At 46.3% G+C, this 21928-nt stretch overlaps 1 protein-coding gene across 3 annotated transcripts in view; it reads left to right on the forward strand.

Moving 5' to 3' along the window:
* Window positions 1-21928, forward strand: part of STS (steroid sulfatase) — a 163923-nt gene that overhangs the window by 91477 nt on the left and 50518 nt on the right. For all 3 annotated transcript variants that reach the window (XM_070366315.1, XM_070366317.1, XM_070366316.1), the window contains one exon: window positions 3191-3327. In XM_070366315.1, the coding sequence (XP_070222416.1) occupies window positions 3191-3327 (137 nt within the window). The remainder of the gene's footprint in view (window positions 1-3190; window positions 3328-21928) is intronic.

The following is a 21928-nucleotide window of genomic DNA, read 5'->3' on the forward strand; positions in this document are numbered from 1 at the left end:
TGCGAAGAGTCGGACACGACTGAGCGACTTCACTCTCATTTTTCACTTTCATGCATTGGAGAAGGAAATGGCAACGCACTCCAGTGTTCCTGGAGAATCCCAGGGATGGGGCGGCCTGTGGGCTGCCATCTGTGGGGTCGCACAGAGTCGGACACAATTGAAGCGACTTAGCAGCAGCAGCAGAAATATCTATATATCATCTCTTTATATATATGTTTTATGAAACACAAGACATATCCAAAAATGAGCTTCAGTGAAAACGGTTAGTATATATTTTACTTCTTGCTATATACTTTAAAGATGTGTGTGTGTATATATATATATATATAATCATAAGTAAGATACATACTAACCATTTTCATTGATTATATATATATCTTTAAAGTATATAATGAGAAGTAAAATGCGTACTAACCATTTTCACTGAAGCTCATTTCCAGATATGTCTTGTGTTTCATAAAAGTGTCCTTTTAGCTCAGTTGTGTCCGATTCTGTGACCCCCTGGACTGCAGCCCACCATGCTCCTCTGTCCGTGGGATTCTCCAGGCAAGAATACTGGAGTGGGTTACCATGCCTTCCTCCAGGGCATCTTCCTGACCCAGGGATCAAACCCAGGTCTCCTGCATTGCAGGCAGATTGTTTACCACTGTGCCACTGGGAAGCCCCATTAGTGATATCTTTCAGTCAGTGTAAAAATCTATATAGATAATTTTTTTGTTTTAAAAACTCAACACTTTTCCAGTGATCCAGTGGTTAAGACTTTGCCTTCCAAGCCAAGAGGTGTGGGGTTTGATCCCTGGTCAGGGAGGTCAGATCCCACATGCCTCGTGACCAAAAAAAAAAAGAAACATAACATAAAACAGAAGCAATTTTGTAGCAAAGTCAATAAAGACTTTAAAAGTTATCCACATCAAAAAAAAATATGTTAAAAAATTAAAAGTGTATTCTGAAGTGTGTTCGAATGAAGAGCCTGGGGCAATGTGCCATAGAAGTCATGCTTTTAAGAGCTCGGGTTATGTCTCCACCGTCGTCCACTTCGGTGTCTGAACAGTGTGGCTGGAGGGATAGTGGCTTAGACTCTGACACAGTTGTGGAAAGCAGTCACACACACTGAAGCACGGCAGGAACTTTGCACGCTCTCTCCAGGAGAGGGTTCTGACCGCCGCTCACGCTCCTCGTCTGTATCATCCTCTGATACATTCGGTGGCAGCACTTTAAGCAGCTCAGACCAGCCAACTCTGAATGGTCTCCTCTGAACTCTGGGTGGCTGGATGGCAGGGCTTGGTCCATCCTGGCTTTATATTCTGAGTGCCTGGTGCCATGTGGGCAGAGTAGTTGCAAGAGGCTTCGGCAGATGAAATGAACACCCGGACGTGTCCATCTGCGAGTGCAGAGTGTTGGTCACCTGCACTTTGGCTGGCTGGATGTTGTTACCGCTGTCTGGTTTATGGTCGTGGTTCAGTCGCTCGGTTGTGTCTGACTCTTTGCAACCCCATGGGCTGCAGCACGCCAGGCTTCCCTGTCCTTCACCATCTCTTGGTTTATACCTTAGTCCGATTGCCAGCTTCCAAGGGCCTTCGGAAGCCATCCATAGACATCTATATTTGCATTCCAATTATTCCCGATGCTGATGCAAATGGGAACGCTCAGGGAAAGCTCAGATTCTCAGAAGAAGAGGCTCTGCCTGATGGCTCAGACGGTAAAGAAACTGCCTGCAATGAGGGAGACCCAAGTTCAATCCCCAGGTCAGGAATATCCCCTGGAGAAGGGAATGGCAACCCACTCCAGTATTCTTGCCTGGAGCATCCCATGGACAGAGGAGCCTGATGGGTTACAGTCCTTGTGGTTGAAAGAGTCTGACATGACTTAGTGACTATCTCAACAAATTTCAACTGGATGACTTAGTGGGTAAGGAATCTGCCTGCAGTGCAGGAGACATGAGTTTGATCCCTGGGTTGGGAAGATCCCCTGGAGGAGGAAATGGCAACCTGCTCCATCATTCTTGCCTGGAGAATCCCATGGACAGAGGAGCCTGGTGGGCTATAGTCCATGAGGTTGCAAAGAGTCGGACATGATTGACTCTTTCTTTCTCAGAAGAGGAATGTACTGTGCAAGACCTTCTTGACAGGCAGGAGAAGAATTACACTGTAGCTGTCTTCCTGCCTGGATTTCACTCCCAGGGGAGGACAGGATGTAAATCTTTGTGATTCTGAGATTGGCATGATCATGGGTTGCTGGCAAGGTGCAGAGAGCCGCCTTCTGTATTTGTAACAAATAGAGAGAAGGCGTGTAGCAGCCGAAAAGTTCTCTCTCTTCACACAGCCTGCAAGGCTGGACAGCAGTAAATTTTCAAAAGAGTTGTTTACTGAAGTGCTTTAGCTAATAAAAAAAAAAAAAATGGAGTGAAGCTGTTATGGGGAGATCTCCCTCCTGCCGGCTCGCTCAAGTGCTCCTTTAGTTTTCAAGGTCGTAGAGAGGAAGAGAGATGGGACTGTGAGGGTCTTTTCCTGCCATCTCTCTGGAAGGACAGCTGAGCCTAGGTTCCTAAGAGAAAGTGCAGGTTGGTCAGTCGTGTCCGACTCTTTGTAGCCCCATGGAGTCTACAGTCCATGGAGTTCTCCAGGCCAGAATACTGGAGTGGGTGATTTAGTCGCTCAGTGGTGTCCGACTCTTGCAACCCAATGGATTGTAGCCCGGCAGGCTTCACTGTCCATGGGATTCTCCAGGCAAGAATACTGGAGCGGGTTGCTGTTTCCCTTGTCCAGGGGATCTTCTTTCCTCCAAAAGAGCAAGCTGTCCGTCACACCCAAGGATGTGAGCAGGGCAGAATGACCAATCTGTCCAGCCTACATTCCCAGGGCTCCGCTGATGACATCTCTATTCCCAGGGCGGAAATCGTCACGGTTTGATTTTATTTTTGCAAGCTAGATATTTCTCTTTTTCTTCTTTTTTTAACCAAGGGGGGAAATCCTCACAGTTTGATTTTATTTCTGCAAGTTGCATATTCCCTTTCTTTTTTTTTTTAACCAATTGGGGAAATCCTCACAGTTTGATATTTTTGCAAGATGGATATTTCTCTTCTTTTTTTTTTTTAACCAAGGGAATACGTGTTTTCACTCTCAGAATTAAACAGCAACAACAAAGGCATCCAACATGCTTATTTTGCCCTTGGCTTTTTCTTTTTTTTTAGGAATGCCGAGACCCCTTTCCTGCTTGTCCTGTCTTTCCTGCACATGCACACGGCTCTCTTCTCTTCGAAGGACTTTGCCGGCAAAAGTCAACACGGCTCCTACGGGGATGCCGCTGAGGAGATGGATTGGAGCGTCGGTACGTATCCCTGTATCTTCGGTCTGTGGGCTTCCCAGGTGGCTCTGTGGTTAAGAATCTGCCTGCCAATGCAAGAGGCGCAGGTTTGATCGCTGGGTGGGGAAGATCCCCTGGAGAAGGGAACGGCAACCCGCTCCAGAGTTCTTGCCTAGAGAATCGCACGGACAGAGAAGCCTGGCGGGCTACAGTCCATGGAGTCACAAAGAGTCAGGCATGACTTAGTGACTAAGCAACAACAGTGTTCAGTCTGAACTTCAGAAGTGGCTGTGACTTTTCCTGCCTCCTAGCTTATTTCTTCTGAGTTTCTGTCTGTGTGTCTGACACCATCAGAGGCAGCACGTGCTTGGTTTTGTGTGTGTGTGTTTGTTTTTGTTTGTGTTCCAAGGAAAAGTCACCAGACAAACGCTGAGCGTGGTGGGTAAAAGTGAAAGTGTTAGTCGCTCAGTCGTGTCTGACTCTTTGTGACCCCGTGGACTGTAGCCCGCCAGGCTCCTCTGCCCATGGGATTCCCCAGGCAAGAATACTGGAGTGGGTTGCCATTTCCTCCTACAGGCGATCTTCCCAACTCAGGGATCAAACGACAGGTAAGGAGCAGGTGCAGTTGAGGTTACTGATGGGAGTCTGGGTCTGTAGGCTGCTGATCAAAGAGATGAATGAAGGAAAAAGAGTCAAGCCTTTATTCTTTCCTCCCATTATGCTCTCTTTATGTATTTATTTTAATTTTTGGCTGCTCTGGGTTCTCACTGCTGTGCGTGGGCTTTCTCTAGTTGGGGCGAATGAGGGCTACTCCCTAACTGAGGGTCTCGGGCTTCTCATTGGGGTGCCTTCAGTAACCTTGGGGTCAGCAGCTGCTGCATGCCCGCTTCGTTGCCCCGTGGCAGGCGGCATCTTAATTCCCGGCCAGGGATTGAACCCGAGTCCCCTGCACAGGAAGGTGGATTCTTAATCCCTGGACCGCCAGGGGATTCCCACCACTGACTCTTTTGGCAGCTGAATCTGAGCAGCCCCTTGTCTCTAGCGCAGTTGGGTACAGGGCAGGTTTGGGAGACCGAAGACTCGAGCGGCGGGTACAGCTGGGGACAGTCTCGCTGCAGTAACCTTGAGGTCTTCTTCCTCTGTGCATCCTGTTAACGCCCACTGTCTCCTTCTCCTCCAGCTTCTGTGCTTCTTGCTGCGTCTGCGAGGATGGCGGGGGTTCCCTTGCTCTCTGCGTCCCTCCTCCCTAAGCGGGTTACCCTATTTCCTGAGAGACATGGCATGTTTTTTGGAGGAACCCAAAGACTTCTTAGTGAATTTTTTTCCTTTCTAGAAGATATTTTTTTAATGTGTATTTCACTTGGCGGCGGCGGGTCTCACTTGTGACAATTGCGATCTCAGTTCTACCATCTGGGATTTTTTTCTGTGTGTCATCTGGGATTTTTTGTTGTTGTTGGAATGTGTGGATTTTCTAGTTGTGGATGTGGGGACTCAATAGTTGCGGTGGGCGGCCTCAGATGCTCCTCGGCGTGTGGGATCTTAATTCCCCAAGCGGGGACTGAGACCTGCGTGTCCCCTGCATCGGAAGGCACATTCTCTACCACTGCACCACCAGGGAAGTCCCTGAGGTGTTACTTTGTAAGCTGTGCATTGCACATCGACGTGAAATCATGGTGACTGCGCTTTCTCTTGGGACTTTCCTGATGGCTCCGCGGGTGAAGCATCTGCCTGCAGTGCAGGGAGACATGGGAGACATATGTTTGATCCCCCTGGAGTGGGAAGATCTCCTGGAGGGGGAAATGGTAACCCACCCAGGATTCTTGCCTGGGAAATCCCACGGGCAGAGGAGCCTGGCGGGCTGCAGTCCAAAGGGTTGCAGAGTTGGAGACGACCAGGGACACAAGTGAGTGTGTACACCTGCGCTTTCTCTTACACGGCTTCTCAGCCTCAGGGTTTTTTTCTGCAGAGAAAAAATCTGAACTTCCCATTCACCTCCTGTGTGCTCCAGCGATGTCTCTGGTGCTAAGGTCGTTGGCTCCTTCCGCACAAAATTGGACAAAACTGAGTCAACGGCACCGTCAACAGGTTGCTCAAGATTTTTGTCATGTTTCCTTTTTTTTTTTTTCCCCTTTTGCCCCTTCTCTCGTACTTCCTTTCCTTGCGGTTCCCCGAATTCAGCATTTTTCTCAGCAAGGTGTTTAGGAGATCCTTGAACGTGGCCGTAGAGTTTTCTTTGTCGGTTTGTGTTAAGAGCACATTGAACGTGACGAGGGTCACCGACGGTGGCAATGATAAGAACAACTTTTGTTTCATTTCGTTTAAACCTTGGGAGGAGCATCGTCTTTTGGACAAGGTGACTGCGGCCCTGTTCTAGCTGCTAGCTGTTTCCCTATCTGCGTGAACTCGACAGATGTCTTAAATCTCTGTGACTGATGAGTTCAGGTGAAGCAACCTCTGAGTTTCCTTCTAACCTTCTCTGTAATGCCACACAAGTCAGTCAACTGATGAACACGTACTATAGTAAAAACAAAGGCGGCCAGAACATTCCGCCTAATGAGATGGCTAAGAGGGATTCATTATACTCAGGGCTTTGGCATACAGCTCGTACAAGCCCGCCGTCTTTCATTTCTGCTTCTTAAAATGTTGCGTGTAAATTAGCTTGCATTTTCCACACCTTAGTAGTGTAAATCAATAGAATAGTCCTCCACAGTGTGAATCAGTAGAACATTTTATCTCTTTAATGAGGGTTGTATATTAATGTAACCAGTTTTGTATCCAGCTCTCAGACGTGTCTTGGCTGGCAAGCAGGCTTTTGCCAGTATCATCACACGTATTGATTACATTTTATTTAATTAGATCAGCACAGCTTCCTACCCTCACTGATTAAAAACAAATCTAACTTCCAATGTGTTTCTGCTACTCACCCCTCCTGAGTAAAACGGAGCATTTTTTGGAATCTTTGTGATCTCAGTAGACCCCGGCATCATATTAATAGGTGGTTGTGTTTTTCCTTTTTTTTGCCCAAAATAAAATTCTCCCCTTAAGCCATTACATTCATGGCTTAGGATGTTTCTGTTGTTTTACAAACTCAATACCTCTGAGCATTTTGAAGAAGATGGCTTCTTTCCAGGAAGACCCTTTCTGTGTCACCGAGAAGGGGACTCTGGGTAAAAGTGTAATAAAATGACACGGAGGTATCAGCTCAAAAGAAATACCTCAAGCACCATGGGAGACTGAGCTAGAATCCGTCAGGCAGACAGGCCGTAGCTCTGTCTTTTAGACTCTAAAATGCTCTAAAGTTTAGGGCGTCTTCTTTCTAAATGTTTGGAGACAGCATAACTGTACAGCACAGCTTTCCCCACTGCGGGTTTCTCCATACCCGTAAAAGCATATTCATGAAAGATCCATTCTTATTTAACTGTCCGCCGTGGCCAATCTCACCCCGAGTTGTGGAGCTTGGACGGCTTGATTCGCAGCTGTGTGCTCACTGTTGCTTGTATTCTTGTTATGACCGAGAAAGGACGGACCGCAGAGATATGGTGTAAGCTCTACGCAACGGGTTGGTGTTGCTGTATAGTTGCTAACTCTTTGTCGGACTCTTTGCGACCCCATGGACTGTAGCCCCGCCAGGCTCCTCTGCCCATGGGTTTCTCCAGGCAAGAATCCTGGAGTGGACTGCCATGCCCTCCTCCAGCGGATCTTCCTGACCCAGAGATGGAACCCACATCTCTTATAGCAGGTGGATCCTGTACCGCTAAGCCCCCGGGGGAGCCCACATGTGAGACGGCTGGCAGTAAAAGTCCACAGGGGTGGCCGAAATCCTGAAACCCTAACACCACCATGCAGTTTGAGAGGTGGGCAGTGTTGTACTGATCACACTCACTGCCTGCAAAGGGCGTGCCCTGCACCTGGTCTTGCCTTCACACATGTCCCCTCCCTTTGTGATGTCAACGGTCAGGGTGGTGTTCCCTTTCCATCAGAATAGTGTGCAGTCCACAGCAAGTCACAGGGAAAGGGTCATCACCTTTAATACATGCCATTGTGTGCCGAATATATGATAAGACCTTGGCTTAAGAGAATGTAGGGGTTTCTAAGGGAGTTAAGGTCTGTACAGTCTTAAGCTGTGGTTTTTCCAATAGTCATGTACGGATGTGAGAGTTGGACCATAAAGAAGGCTGAGCATGGAAGAATCGATGCTTTTGAAATGTGGTGAAGACTCTTGAAGGTCCCTTGGACTTCAAGGAGATCCAACCAGTCCATCCTAAAGGAAATCAGTCCTGAATATTCATTGGAAGGACTGATGCTGAAGCTGAAACTGTAATACTTTGGCCACCTGATGTGAAGAGCTGACTCACCTGAAAAGACCCTGATGCTGGGAAAGATTGAAGGTGGGAGGAGAAGGGGATGACAGAGGATGAAATGGTTGGATGGCATCACCGACTCAATAGACATGAGTTTGGGTGGATTCCGGGAGTTGGTGATGGACAGGGAGGCCTGGTATGGTGCAGTCCATGGGGCCGCAAAGAGCTAGACATGACTGAGCCACTGAGAAACAGCAGCAAGGGAGTTAAGATTCCTCCAAGTGATTTCGAAATAATGCAGAGGAAGGAGGAATGAATGAATGTCTGGAAGGAGGCACAGATGAGTTTGGAGAGCTTTTACAAAGGGACGAGTCCCCATATGTGGCCAGTGGCCTGCCTCAGTGTTTCAGCAGGACACGCTCTTTCTGAGGAAGCCTTTGGGCCATTGTGGTCTGATTTTCAACCTCAATGAATTCCCCAGCAGCAAAGTCTTGGGGGAGGAACAAGTGGATAAAATGTTGCTGAGATGGGTGAAAGAGGGTAACTCTATTATTTTTTTTTTAATTTTTAATTTAATTTTGTATTGAAATGTAGTTGATATACAGTATCAGTTACAAGTGTACCAGGTAATCATCATTCACAGTTTGAAAGCTTATATTCCACTTATAGTTATTATAAACTATTTCATACATTCCCCATGATGTACGATATACATCTTTATAACTTACTTTGTGCATGATAGTTTACGCTGAAAGAAGGCATCTTTTTTTTGAAAGTTACGGTGTTGATTCCGAGGGCTTCCCAGGTGGCGCTACTGGTAAAGAACCCGCCTGACAATGCAGGAGACATAAGAGACACGGATTGGATCCCTGGGTTGGGAAGATACCCTGGAGAAGGGCATGGAAACCCACCCCAGTACTCTTGCATACAGAATCACATGGACAGGGGAGCCCGGCGGGCTACAGTCCATGGGGTCGCAAAGAGTTGGACACGACTGAAGTGACTTAGCATGCACGCACAGGTTGATTTCTAAAGAGGTCAGTTTTCTTTCATTTTTTAAAAAATTAAACAACCAAAAACAAAAAATCTATTATTTATCAAGTGGGGTCAGAGCATTTCACAAGCCCCATCCTCCTGTAGTAAGTGACTACAGCGGCTGCTGAATTTTTCACGAGTTCTCCTCTGCTAATCATACCTCTAAGATTAGCTTACAAAATGTATTTTAAAGATTCAGCAAACACTGTTCCGACTCTCAAGCCATCAACGACACGGTCATTAAAACTCAACTCAAGCAACAAATTGGACCTCATTTTCTCACTGGTGGTTTCCTTTATTGAAAAATTCCCTTTTGGAATTTTCGAAAGACTTTTAAGTGCTCTGGGGGGAAGACAGAGAGGTACGTGTTTACACTTGTCCTTTTGCGATGTTTGTCTTCCAGGGTATCCTTAGTAACACACCTTTTAAAAGCCTGAGTTTGTAAAAACTTGCTTTTAATTCAATAAGTTCCCTGGGATTCTAAATACCCAAAGTGGAAACTGATTTTTTTTTTTTTTTAAGAAAATGCACCAGTTGATTCCAGAGTATCCAATCTTGGATATATGCTCGGGATGGCAGCTTAGCTCTATGACAGATAGAACATGACCTCTGGTGCAATCGCCGAAATCTCTGGTTACCCAGATAATCAGGAAACAGAGGCTGCAGAAAGCATCCTCGCGGGCACTTTTGACAGGGTCTAGCATTACAGAAACCTCTGCCCTAATGAGCAGGCTTTTTATTCAAGCAGATCTAGACAGGAGAGAGATGGACCTGTTTTCCATTACAGACCACTGTTTACTCGAATTTCGAGATAACATAATGAGGTTTCAGAACTTTAAGAAAACATTTAGGAAGCGATGACAACCTGTGCCCTGTAACAAAATGAGTAATATAGACCCACCTATGTCCAATTTTCTTTCCACGGCTGTCAAATATATTGAATAAAAAGACGGGATTAAAGAAAGATCACCTGCCCCGTTTCCAAACACAGAGACTAAGCTTCAGGACGTGTGCCAAAAGAAACTTAAGAAAATGTGCCATTAGGACATTTGGGAGAGCTTATTGCAAGATTTCGAAATGCAAGGCTTCTGAAAAATAATAAATGGGATATTGTTACTGGAGGATACCTTTATTTATTTTAATTTTATTGAGGTGGAAGGAAATGGCAGTCCACTCCAGTGTACTTGCCTGGGGAATCCCATGGACAGAGGAACCTGGCAGGCTACATACAGTCTATGAAGTTGCAAGAGTAGGACACAACTTAGTCACTAAACCACCACATAGCCGATTTACAATGTTGTGTTAATTTCTGCTATAAAGCAAAGTGACTCAGTTGTACATGCACACCCAGACACACATACCCACACGCATATATGTGCCCGCTCAGATAGACAAGGACAGGGAAGCCTGGCGTGATGCAGTCCATGGGGTAGAAAAGAGTCGGAGACGACTGAGTTACTGAACAACAACCATTTCTGATCACACCTCACAGCATGTGGGATCTTAGTTCTCCAACCAGACTGTGAACCCGTACCCCTGGCATTGGAAGTGCAGAGAGTCTTGACCACTGGACCGCCAGAGGAGCCCCTGACTTTATACTCTTCAGTTAGCGTGGAAGCATTTGGGAGCAAAGTCTCTTTACATAGGACTGTGTAAGTCACTTTATTTGCTCCCAAGCAGTAGAAGAAAAGAGAGGTGAGGTCTTCAAATAGCTTACTCCCATAAACAAACCCCTTCTCCATCCAAAATGGATCTTGTCCATCAGGTACCCCAGATATGAGTGAAGCAGAAAACTCAAACGAAATAAAACTCTGTTGTTTCTGGAGTTCGTCGAGTACTTGCTGCACTTTACACAAAATTCCATTCATTAAGGTCACTAACATCAGACCCACCCGTTGACTCTAAGGAGACGTTTGCCGATTTTATCGGTTACTTCAATTTTAAAACGAATGGTCAGTGGCATTCAACTGCACGCTCTTCTGGAGTCGGCCGTGACTGACTGTGATTTGGGCAGCACATTCACGTTTCCAGTTCACGCAAAACCGTTAGAGAAGGAACACTGCTGTCATAATATTTTTTTTTCCCCACTCGGAAGTAAGACAATAGCCAGAAGAGAGCGAAAATGACAGCATTACGGCATTTTACGCCTTTTAAATTTGATCATTTGAAAGCAGAATTGCCCATCACCGACCTCGTCGACACCCCGTTGCCAGCCTGCCAAATCTCATCGGTAACAACCACCTTATTTATGCATTTATGCATCTGATTTTCAGCAAGTAAATAAGCCGTGCGCTTGGAAGAGAGAAAGCTACAAGAAATAAGCGTCTCTGACGATCTCAGAAGCTTCGAGCGCTGACTTTGAGAAAAGTCATTTTGCCTCGTCTCAACAACATGGCCTTTGGGTTTTCTTGGTGTTGCTTTGTAATTAAGGCAGGGGCCGGGTGCGGGGGGTGAGGGGGGGAGGCGGTGGGTAGAGAGGAGAGTTCCAGAAAGGGCATTGCTGTCAACTTTGGAATAGAGGGAGTGCCTCTGGGTGCCAATAGAGTAGATGCTTCTGCTCTTTGATGCCTCACCCCACACGGGAATGCTTGTGTGCAAAAACAAAACAAAACAAAACAAAACAGGAGTTTGCACTCAGGAGTGCATTCAGGAGTGAGGCTGCGTCAGGCATCGCTGATCAAGGAGGGGGTGGTCCCTTCGATTGGGTTGAAGAAAAGGGAACCTGTGAGCAGGGCCGTATACACGCAGTTGTGACCAACAGAGGTGTTGAGGGTGGTGGTGACTCCAGGGTAGAATGCACACTCACTCATGTGTGTGTGTGTGTGTGTGCCTGAGCGTGCACACACAGAACTACAAATCATGCGTTTGGGGAGGAAAGTCTCTTTAGAGGGGACTGACTCTCTGAGACATTTTCTTTGCTCCCAAGCAGTAGAAGAATGGGCCAAGCCGGGTCATCAGGGAACCTATTTCCATAAAGTCCTTCTCCGTACATTTTATTTGTCTCTTTTCTGATTTATTTTTTTATTGAAGTGTGGTTGATTTACAGTGTTGGGTTATTTCTGCTATATAGCAAATTGATGCGGTGATAGTTGCATATATATATTCTTTTTCGTGTCTTTTCCCATTATGGTTTGTCACAGGATACTGAGTACAATCCCCTATGTTGTACACTAGGGCCTTCTTGTTTATCCATCTTATATAAAATAGTTGGCCTCTGCCAACCCCAAACTCCCAGTCCATTCCTCCCGCTGACCCTCCTCCCCCTTGGCAACCAGAAGTCTGTTCTCTGTTTCAGTGAGCCTGTTGCTGTGTCCTAGATATGTTCATTTGTGTCCTTTTTTGTAGACTTCATGTAGAAGTGATATCATACGATATTTGTCTTTGTCTGACCTCACATATAAGTGATATCATATGATATTTGTCATTCTCTGTCTGACTTAGTGTGAGAATCTCTAGGGCCATCCATGTTGCTGCAAATGGCATTGTTTCAGTCTTTTTTATTTTTTTTTTTTTTATGGCCGAGTGACATCCTGCTGTGTATATACGCAGCACCTCTTCTTTGTCCGCTCAGCTGTCGATGGACATTTGGGTAGCTTCCATGTCCCAGCTACTGGTAAAGAACCTGCCTGCCAATGCGAGAGACACGGGAGACGTGGGTTTGATTCCTGGGTCGGGAAGATCCCCTGGAGGAGGGTGTGACAACCCGCTCCAGTATTCTTGCCTGGAGAATCCTATGGACAGAGGAGCCCTGGGCGGGGCTACAGTCCATAGGGTCGCACAGAGTGGACATGACTGAAGTGACTTAGCACACATGTCCTAGCTATTGTAAACACTGCTTCTTGCCTAGAAAATTCCAGGGACAGAGGAGCCTGGCGGGCTACAGTCCATGGGGTCGCAAAGAGTCGGACACGACGGAGCCACTGAACAAGCAAACAGAAATGACCACTGGGGAGTATGTATCTTTTCAGATTGTGGTTTTCTCTGGATATATCCCCCCAGGAGTGGGATTGCTGGGTCAAGCAGTAGCTGTACTTTAAGTTCTTTAAGGAACAACCATATTGTTCTCCATAGTGACTGTACCAATTTACACTCCCACCAGCAGGGCAGCAGCATTCTCTACTCCACACTGTCTCCAGCATTTATTATTTGTGGACTTCTTGATGGTGGCCATTCCGACCAGGGTGAGGTGATACGTCGTTAAGAGTTTTGATCTGTGCTTCTCTAATAATTGGTGATGTTGAGCATCTTTTCATGTGCCTCTTGGCCATCTGTATCAATGGCATTCATTTTCAGTGCTTTGCTCTTGCAAATGAATCTTTGTCTGCCAAAGTGCAATTTTTCTCTGTTAATCTATTCTTGATTTTATATGTCTGTGAGGTATGCACGTCTGGAAAGCTTCATATAAATTAGGATATTAGAAAATCAAAAGATAGGGTAGCAAAATGTATCTGCTTACATTTATGTATATACATATATATGTATGTGTGTGTGTATGTATATATATCACATATTAGTTCAGTTCAGTCGCTTAGTCATGTCCAACTCTTTGCAACCCCACACCAGGCCTCCCTGTCCATCACCAACTCCCGGAATCCACCCAAACTCATGTCCATCGAGTTGGTGATGTCATCCAACCATCTCACCCTCTGTTGTCCCCTTCTCCTCCTGCCGTCAATCTTTCCCAGCATCAGGGTCTTTTCAAGTGAGTCAGCTCTTCCCATCAGGTGGCCAAAGTATTGGAGTTTCGGCTTCAGCATCAGTCCTTCCAATGAATATTCAGGACTGATCTCGTTTAGAATGGACTGGTTGGATCTTCTTGCAGTCCGAGGGACTCTCAAGAGTCTTCTCCAGCACCACAGTTCAAAAGCATCCAATGAAGCGACTTAGCATGCATGCAAGCAAGCACATATACATATTACATAATATATATATATATCTAAAACATAAGTTTTATATACAAAATTTATATATGTTTTCAAGTTATCTGTGCTTCCTGTGTGAGTTTCCAGTATTTGTGACAAAATAGTAATCTTCTGCAGAAAGATTCCGTTTTTGCAGCCTCAGATTAGACATGCAGACAGTGAAGAGTCAGGCAGTTAGGATGGGAAGAGAGCCCTGGGACAGGAGCAGTTGAAGTCTGTTAATCCAGACTTTTGGCCATAAGGTGTAGTTAGAAATTCACTATGTAGAATATTGATTTTCATTCTCCAAATTAATTTATCCTATAAATCGTTAACCTCTGGGTTTCATAAACTCTGTAATTGTATTACCATTTTTTTTTCCAAAGCCCAAAGCTTAATTTTTATGTTCTTGAGCCCAGGATGGATATTATTTTACCTTGAGTTTACATCTCAAATTAAAATGAGTATGTTTTCACACTCTTCCACAAAATCATTTCCCTAAAGAAGATAACACCATAAATTATTGAGGAATCAAGCTGCCCAATTGAGTCAAACAGGATTAATAAAATTTCTGGCTCCAGAACCACAACAGCTATTACAACAAGAATAGTAAATGTTTATTGACTCACAATAGCTAAAATCTAAAATTGGTATATGCTAGTCACTTGCAATGGCAGCCCACTCCAGTACTCTTGCCTGGCAAATCCCATGGACGGAGGAGCCTGGTAGGCTGTAGTCCATGGGGTCGCTGAGAGTCAGACACAACTGAGTGACTTCACTTTCACTTTTCACTTTCATGTATTGGAGAAGGAAAGGGCAACCCACTCCAGTGTTCTTGCCTGGAGAATCCAAGGGACGGGGAGCCTGGTGGGCTGCCGTCTATGGGGTCGAACAGAGTCGGACACGACTGAAGCGACTTAGTAGCAGCAGCAGCAGTGAGTTATCTAACGTCTCACATGGATAGTTTAGTGGTGGCCTCACAATGGTGTTGTAAGAGATTTTTATCATCATTGTGGGTGAGGAAGTGAAGTTTGGAGAGGCTCATGACTCGTGTAAGACTGCCCAGGTGCCACTAGGCTACACTGCTTCTCTGTAGCCAGAAAAGGTTTCTAGTTTGTTGAATTAATTGAGAAAGTAGACATGTCTCCTCTCCAGCTGTGGCTTATCTATAAGACAAGACTCTTTGGACCAATGGCCTCCAACAATTTCCCTCCAGCTCCTGTATCCTAGGAGTTCATCCATCTCTGCATTCTTGACTTTGTCTCACACCCTCTAGAGATGTAGTGTTTGCAGTATCCAGGACACGGAGGCAACCTCAGTGTCCATGGACAGATGAATGGATAAAAAAGTTGTGGTACGTATAGAGAGTGGAATATTACTCAGGCGTGAAAAGGAAAGGATTTGAGTCCATTGTAGGGCTGTGGATGGACCTAGAGTCTGTCGTACAGAGTGAAAGAGGTCAGCAAGAGAAGAGCAAATGGTGTATGTTAACTGACACACACGTGTGTGGAATTTAGGAAAATGATACTGATGAGCCTCTTTCCAGGGCAGGAACAGAGACAAGAGTTGAAGGAAACAGATTTGCGGATGTGGCGGGGGAAGGAGAGGGTGGGACGATCGAGAGAGTAGCCCTCACATCTGTACACGACCCTGCGTAAGACAGGGAGCTGGTTGGAAGCAGCCATATGGCGCCAGGAGCTCCACTCACCGCTCTGTGATGACCTGGAGAGTTGGGCTGGGGGCGTCCAGGGGAGCCTAACAAGGGAGGGGGGATATGTTTACATATGGCTCATTCAATTTGTTGTGTAGCGGAAACCTATACAACAATACTGTAAAGCAGTTATCCTGCAACTAAAAAAAGAAAAAGAAAAAATTAAACAGATGCAGAAAACAATAGGGTGTGCATGTTGGGTGTCTCGGGCGTGTTTTGTACAACACTGGCTTCTCCCTCAGCCTCTTCCAATTAGCACATTTAATTTGCTAATTAAATATATCTAGGCATAGCAAGAAAAGATAAATTAGGATTTGAGAGATGGAGTTAAAGCAATGTTTAAATGGTATTCCACGGAGGACCAGTGTCTATATTTGAAAGGTGAGCTCAAAATTAGGGGTGAGGAGCAGATTTGGATACTTGTTGCTTTCAAGTCGTGACACCCAATTCAGTTCAGTTCAGTTCAGTTCAGTCGCTCAGTCGTGTCCGACTCTTTGTGACCCCATGAATCGCAGCATGCCAGGCCTCCCTGTCCATCACCAACTCCCGGAGTTCACTCAGACTCATGTCCATCGAGTCAGTGATGCCATCCAGCCATCTCATCCTCTGTTGTCCCCTTCTCCTCCTGCCCCCAATCCCTCCCAGCATCAGAGTCTTTTCCAATGAGTCAATTAGCGCCGGTCAAAAAGTCAAAAGCAATAATTCCCATGCATGTGGACTTCCCCTGGGGGGGTTTCAGTGGTTAAGATTTTTGCCTTCCAATGCCCCAGGTTGGGTTCAATCCCTGGTCAGAGAGCTAGGATCACACAGGCCAAAAAACCAATCTGTCAGACAGAAGCAACAGTGTAAGAAATTCAGTAAAGACGTAAAAAAAAATCCTCCTATGTGATGTGTTAACACCTGCTCGAATGAGTTGAATTAATCAGATGAAATGAAGTCACATACTTAGAACACTCAGCACAGTGCCAGCTATGCAACAAGTGCTCAATAAATGCTGCTGCTATTATTATTTTTATTATTACTATTGCTATTATTATTGCTCTCCCTTTCACAGATGGGTGAAGCATGTTTGCTTAAAATGTACATACACCCACATGATATTGAGTAGAAAAGTCATGGATGAGAAAAAAAAAAAAGTCCGTGATGGAAAAGGAGACAAGTATTTGGACCATCTTGTGGGTTTTGACATCACTGTCGCTCTTTCATCTTCTATTTGAAATGTTCACTCTGGACTTCACATTCCCCACAGAGCCCTTCTGCCCGTGGCTTTGGTGTTCAGGATTTTAGGGACAGAACTGAATTGCTTCTAAGAGTTCGAGCTCTCCCCATGAAGTCAGCATGTCACCCCAGAGTTAGATGGACATTTCAGGAACTGCAGGCAGCAAGCTGGAGGTCACGTGGACATAAGAGAGGAGCTTGGTGGGGTGGTAGTCAATGTATCCACTTTTCTTTTTTAATACGTATTTATTTATTTGACTGCACCACGTCTTTGGAGAAGGCAATGGCACCCCACTCCAGTACTCTTGCCTGGAAAATCCCATGGACGGAGGAGCCTGATAGGCTGCAGTCCATGGGGTAGCAAAGAGTCGGACACAACTGAGCGACTTCACTTTCACTTTTCACTTTCATGCATTGGAGAATGAGATGGCAATCCACTCTAGTATTCTTGCCTGGAGAATCCCAGGGACGGGGGAGCCTGGTGGGCTGCCGTCTATGGGGTCGCACAGAGCTGGACACGACTGAAGCGACTTAGCAGCAGCAGCAGCAGCACCACGTCAGTTGTAATATACCGGGTCTTTGGTTGTGGCATGCAAACTCTTTGGTAGCACACAGGGTCTTTGGTTGTGGCATGCAAAGTCTTATTTGTGGCATGTACGATCTAGTTCCCTGACCAGGAATCGAACCTAGACCCCCTGCATTGGGAGTGTGGTATCTTAGCCACTGGACCACCAAGAAAGGCCCAGCATGTCCAGGTTTTAATTTGAATGGTGAGGAGGAGTTGAATCTGTGAATAATGTAAAGGTGTCTGCAAACAGAAGCATCATTTTCCATTTTCCATCCTCAGCTTTATATATGGTCCAATCCAATGCCAAAGGAAAAAAAAAATCTAGTCCTGAGATTAAAAAATGAGTAGATCAATGTTATGTGGCAACCTGGATGAAAGGAGGGTTTAGGGGAGAATGGATACATGTATATATTATATTGTTGAGTCCCTTTGCTGTCCACCTGAATCTGTCACAACATTGTTAACTGACTATGCCCCAAATGCTCCAATACTTTGGCCACCTGATGTGAAGAGCTGACTCATTGGAAAAGACCCTGATTCTGGGAAAGATTGAGGGCAGGAGGAGAAGGGGACAGCTGAGGATGAGGTGGTTGGATGGCATCACCGACTCAGCAAACGTGAGTTTGAGCAAACTCTGGAAGATAGTGAAGGACGGGAAGCCTGGCATGCTGCAGTCCAGGGGGTTTCAAAGAGTTGGACACAACTTAGCGACTGAACAACAATGCAAAATAGAACAGTTTAAAGATTGAAAAGAAGATGAAGAGGGATGGTGTGAAGGACATCATAAAAAAAGAGCCTTCTGAAGAGCTTGGTTTCCTTGGTCATTCACTGTCCATCGCCTCTGGACATGCACTGCTCACAGCCCAGCTCAGGTGGGAAGTGTAACGGTCATCTCTTCCATCGCTGGAGAAGTTCTAGCCGACCCCTTTCTAGAGCTCTGCCTTGGCTTGGACCATAGAAAGTGCCCCCTGGACCAGTGGGCAATGTCAGTCTCCATCACAAACCCCAGACAACCCTCCCTGGCAAGTTCAACCGGTGGCCGTTTGCACAGAGCAAACGAGATGCAGGCTTTCTTCTCTGCAACCCAGTGAAGACCAGCAGATACAGAGGTGTAGCTGCATTAAGAGCGGGGAGACCTGTGTTTCCTGCGAGAGCTGCCCTTTAAAACGACTGCTGCTGTCTGAGCGCCCGCTGCCCAGGTCAGCCAGTCCTCTGTGATGCTTATCCTCCTGGGGAGGCAACGACCACAGACACTGACCACAGAGCCTTCCTCTGACCCGCGGGCGTATTGACTCTGATTTCCCCCTGCAGACGCACACGTGCGATGCCACTGACCACACTCGGAGACACTGCTGTTGTGTACACGCGCGAAAGCACAGCTGTGCTCGCTGAGAATGAGGACTGGTTGGAGTTATTGAAATCATTTCCATCCCATGCAACACCCTGGGGAGGTGAGGGGGGTGGAAAAACAGAATTTCTTGTTAATTGGAGAAGATGGTTATCAGAGCCTCGGAAGCATCCCAAGTGGTGGGGAACACATGCTGGCGGAGGGAATCCATCTCACAGTAGAGCTGCGATGAGGGCAGAGATGGGCTTAAGACTGGAAATCACCGTGTAATCATAGCAACCGGGGCAACACAGAATAAGGATGGATTTCCTGGAGACAGTGTGGACTCAGACAGGAAGGAACCCGAGAAGTGAAGTGAAGTGAAGCCACGTCAGGAAAGGATCATTCGGAGAAAACAACATTTCCATCTCGCAGCTTCATGCTTCTTAGTTACCCTGATCATCCTAATTATTTATTGTATTTAGTCAAAGCTATGACCAACCTAGGAAGCGTGTTAAAAAGTAGAGACATTATGTTGCCAACAAAGGTCCGTCTAGTCACAGCTATGGTCTTTCCAGTAGTCGTGTACGGATGTGAGAGCTGGACCGTAAAAAAGGCTGAGCGCCAAAGAATTGATGCCTTCAAATTGTGCTGCTGGAGAAGACTCTTGCCAGTGCCTTGGACTGCAAGGAGATGAGACCAGTCAATCATAAAGGCAACCGATCCTGAAGGATAGATGCTGAAGGTGAAACTCTGATCCTTTGGCCACCTGATGTGAAGAACTGACCCATCTGAAAAGACCCTGATGCTGGGAAAGATTGAAGGCAGGAGAAGGGGATGACAGAGGATGAGATGGTTGGATGGTATCACTGACTCAGTGGACGTGAGTTTGAGCAAGCTCCTGGAGTTGGTGATGGACAGGGAGGCCTGGCGTGCTGCAGTCCACAGGGTGGCAAAGAGTTGGACACGACTGAGCGACTGAACAACGACAACATAAAGATCCTCCCAGGTAGCCCAGTGGTAAAAAGTCTGCCTGGCCAATGCAGAAGACAATGGTTGGATCCCTGGGTCAGGAAGATCCCCTGGGGGAGAAATTGGCAACCCAAACTCCAGTCTTCTTGCCTGGACGATGGACAGACGAGCCTGGTGGCCTACAAGGCTAGCTGCAAAGCATTGGGCGCAGCTAAGCAGGCACACAATGTCAGTATGTTGACAAATATGACCATGTTGGCTATGCTCCTAACCCCACGTAAGCTAACAAAGAATTGCCTTTGTAGGCTCAACGACAGCGTAATTTGTCTCTCCTGGTAGCTGATGCAGGGGCGCATCAGAACACAGGCTGAAGCTTGCTCCCTGAAATACCACCTACTGTTTCCCCAAGCCCCTCAGACAGTCGTGGCCACCACTGGCTGCTGCACTTATTAATACACGCTCTCTCGTTTATCTTCAGATCCTACCCTCTTTGGGAACATTTGCGTTCCATTGTTGACCTGTTGATCACAGGAAGGACTTACTGAAATGCTTTCAGGGGAATCTTTCAGCATTTCCTGTGTTCCCTGAATTACACTGAGTAGGTGGAAATTCTTTCTTAATTATTCATGCATGGTGTGTGTCTGCTTCAGGAGATATTCCCTTTCCTTATGAGCTCAGTGTTTCCAGACAGCTGAATAACGACATCACAGCGTTTTTGTTTCCATATTTTGCCTGAATCCACCTACCTTATTGGAGAAGGCAATGGCACCCCACTCCAGTAACTCTTGCCTGGAAAATCCCATGGACGGAGGAGCCTGGTAGGCTGCAGTCCATGGGGTCGCTAAGAGTTGGACATGACTGAGCGACTTCACTTTCACTTTTCACTTTCATGCATTGGAGAAGGAAACGGCAACCCACTCCAGTGTTCTTGCCTGGAGAATCCCAGGGAGGGTGGAGCTGGGTGGGCTGCCGTCTATGGGGTCACACAGAGTCGGATACGACTGAAGCGACTTAGCAGCAGCAGCAGCAGCAACCTACCTTATAGGAAACAAGAGAAAAGCCAGATTTGCTGAAATAGCAAGTCTTCCCTTAGACAACTTGATTAAAAAATTTTTGTTATTGAAGTACTGTTGATTTACAATGTTTCCGCTATACAGCAAAGTGATTCAGTTTTATATAGACACACACAACTTCTTCAGATTCTTTTCTGTTACAGGTTGTTACAAGGTATTGAATATAGCTCCCTGTGCTATACAGTGGGTCCTTGTGGTTTATCTGCTCTATTTAAAGTAGTGTGTATCTTTGAATTTCAAATCGATGATTTATCCCTTCTCCCAACCCTTTGCTAGCTACAAGTGGGTTTTCTGTGTCTGTGTCTGTTTTACGAATGAATTCATTTGTATCATTTTTTGGATTCCATGTAAAGCGATATCATAGGATGTCTGTCTTTCTCTCTTTAACTTCACTCAGTATCACAAGCTCGAGGTCCTTTCATGTTGCTGCAGGTGGCATTATTCCGTTCTTTTTTTATGGCTGAGTAATATTCCACTTTGTATATGTGGCTCGTCTTCTTTGTCCATTCCTCTCTCCCTGGATGTGTAGGTTACTTCCAAGTCTTGGTTATTGTAAATATTGCTGCTGTGAGCATTGCGGTGCATGTATGTTTTTTGAATTATGGTTTTCTCTGGATATGTGCCCAAGCGTGTGATTGCAGAATCATACGGAAGCTCTATTTTTAGTTTTTAAAGGAACCTCCATACTGTTCTGGACCAACGTACATTCCCGCCAGCAGTGTTGGCGGGTTCCCGTCTCTCCACAACCCCTCTAACATTTGTAGACGTTTTAATGATGGCCATTGTGACCTGTGGGAGGTAGTGCCTCGTTGTAGTTTTGCTGTCAGGCAAGCTGATAGTTTAACTCTGAGTTTTAACTCCGCTTTAAGAAGAGCTAAGCTGCGTTGAGTACTCATGGTCCAGGCTAAGACTTTGTGATGCAGATCTCTGTCATCAGTCATGGCAACCCTCTACCGTTATATGTTATGACCTCCAACTTAGACGGGCTTCCCCGGGGGCGCTAGGGGTAAAGAACCCACCTGCCAATGCAGGAAGACCCTGGGTTCAGTCCCTGGGTCGGGAAGATCCCCGGAGGAGGCCACGGCCACCCACTCCAGTGTTCCTGCCTGGAGAGTCCCATGGACAGAGGAGTCTGGAGGGCTGCAGCCCATAGGGTCACAGAGTCGGACACGACTGAAGCGACTTAGGACGCGTGCACCCACTCAGAAGTCAAGAACCGCAGTGAGCGAACCAGGGACCCAGGACTTGGGACCTGGGAGCCAGACCCTGGACAGTCAATTCTCCATGACGGCAACTCCGTCTCAGGCAAGACCTAGGATTCCGGCTGAGGGCTGGAAAACCTTCTCTCTCACTTTGTCCATCACAGTGGCACGTGTTATCACTCTTGCCTGTGGCATGAATCAGTGGAAGGGACAAATTCTCCAGAACGCAGGCTTCTTTCAACCTGCGTCCACACTTGTGGGAGGAAGGGACCGTCATTTTCACACCTCCCAGATTTCTGCTTTAAAATGACCGAACC

Source organism: Bos mutus, chromosome X (genome assembly GCF_027580195.1).
Source record: "Bos mutus isolate GX-2022 chromosome X, NWIPB_WYAK_1.1, whole genome shotgun sequence".
NCBI classification, from domain to species: Eukaryota; Metazoa; Chordata; class Mammalia; order Artiodactyla; family Bovidae; genus Bos; species Bos mutus.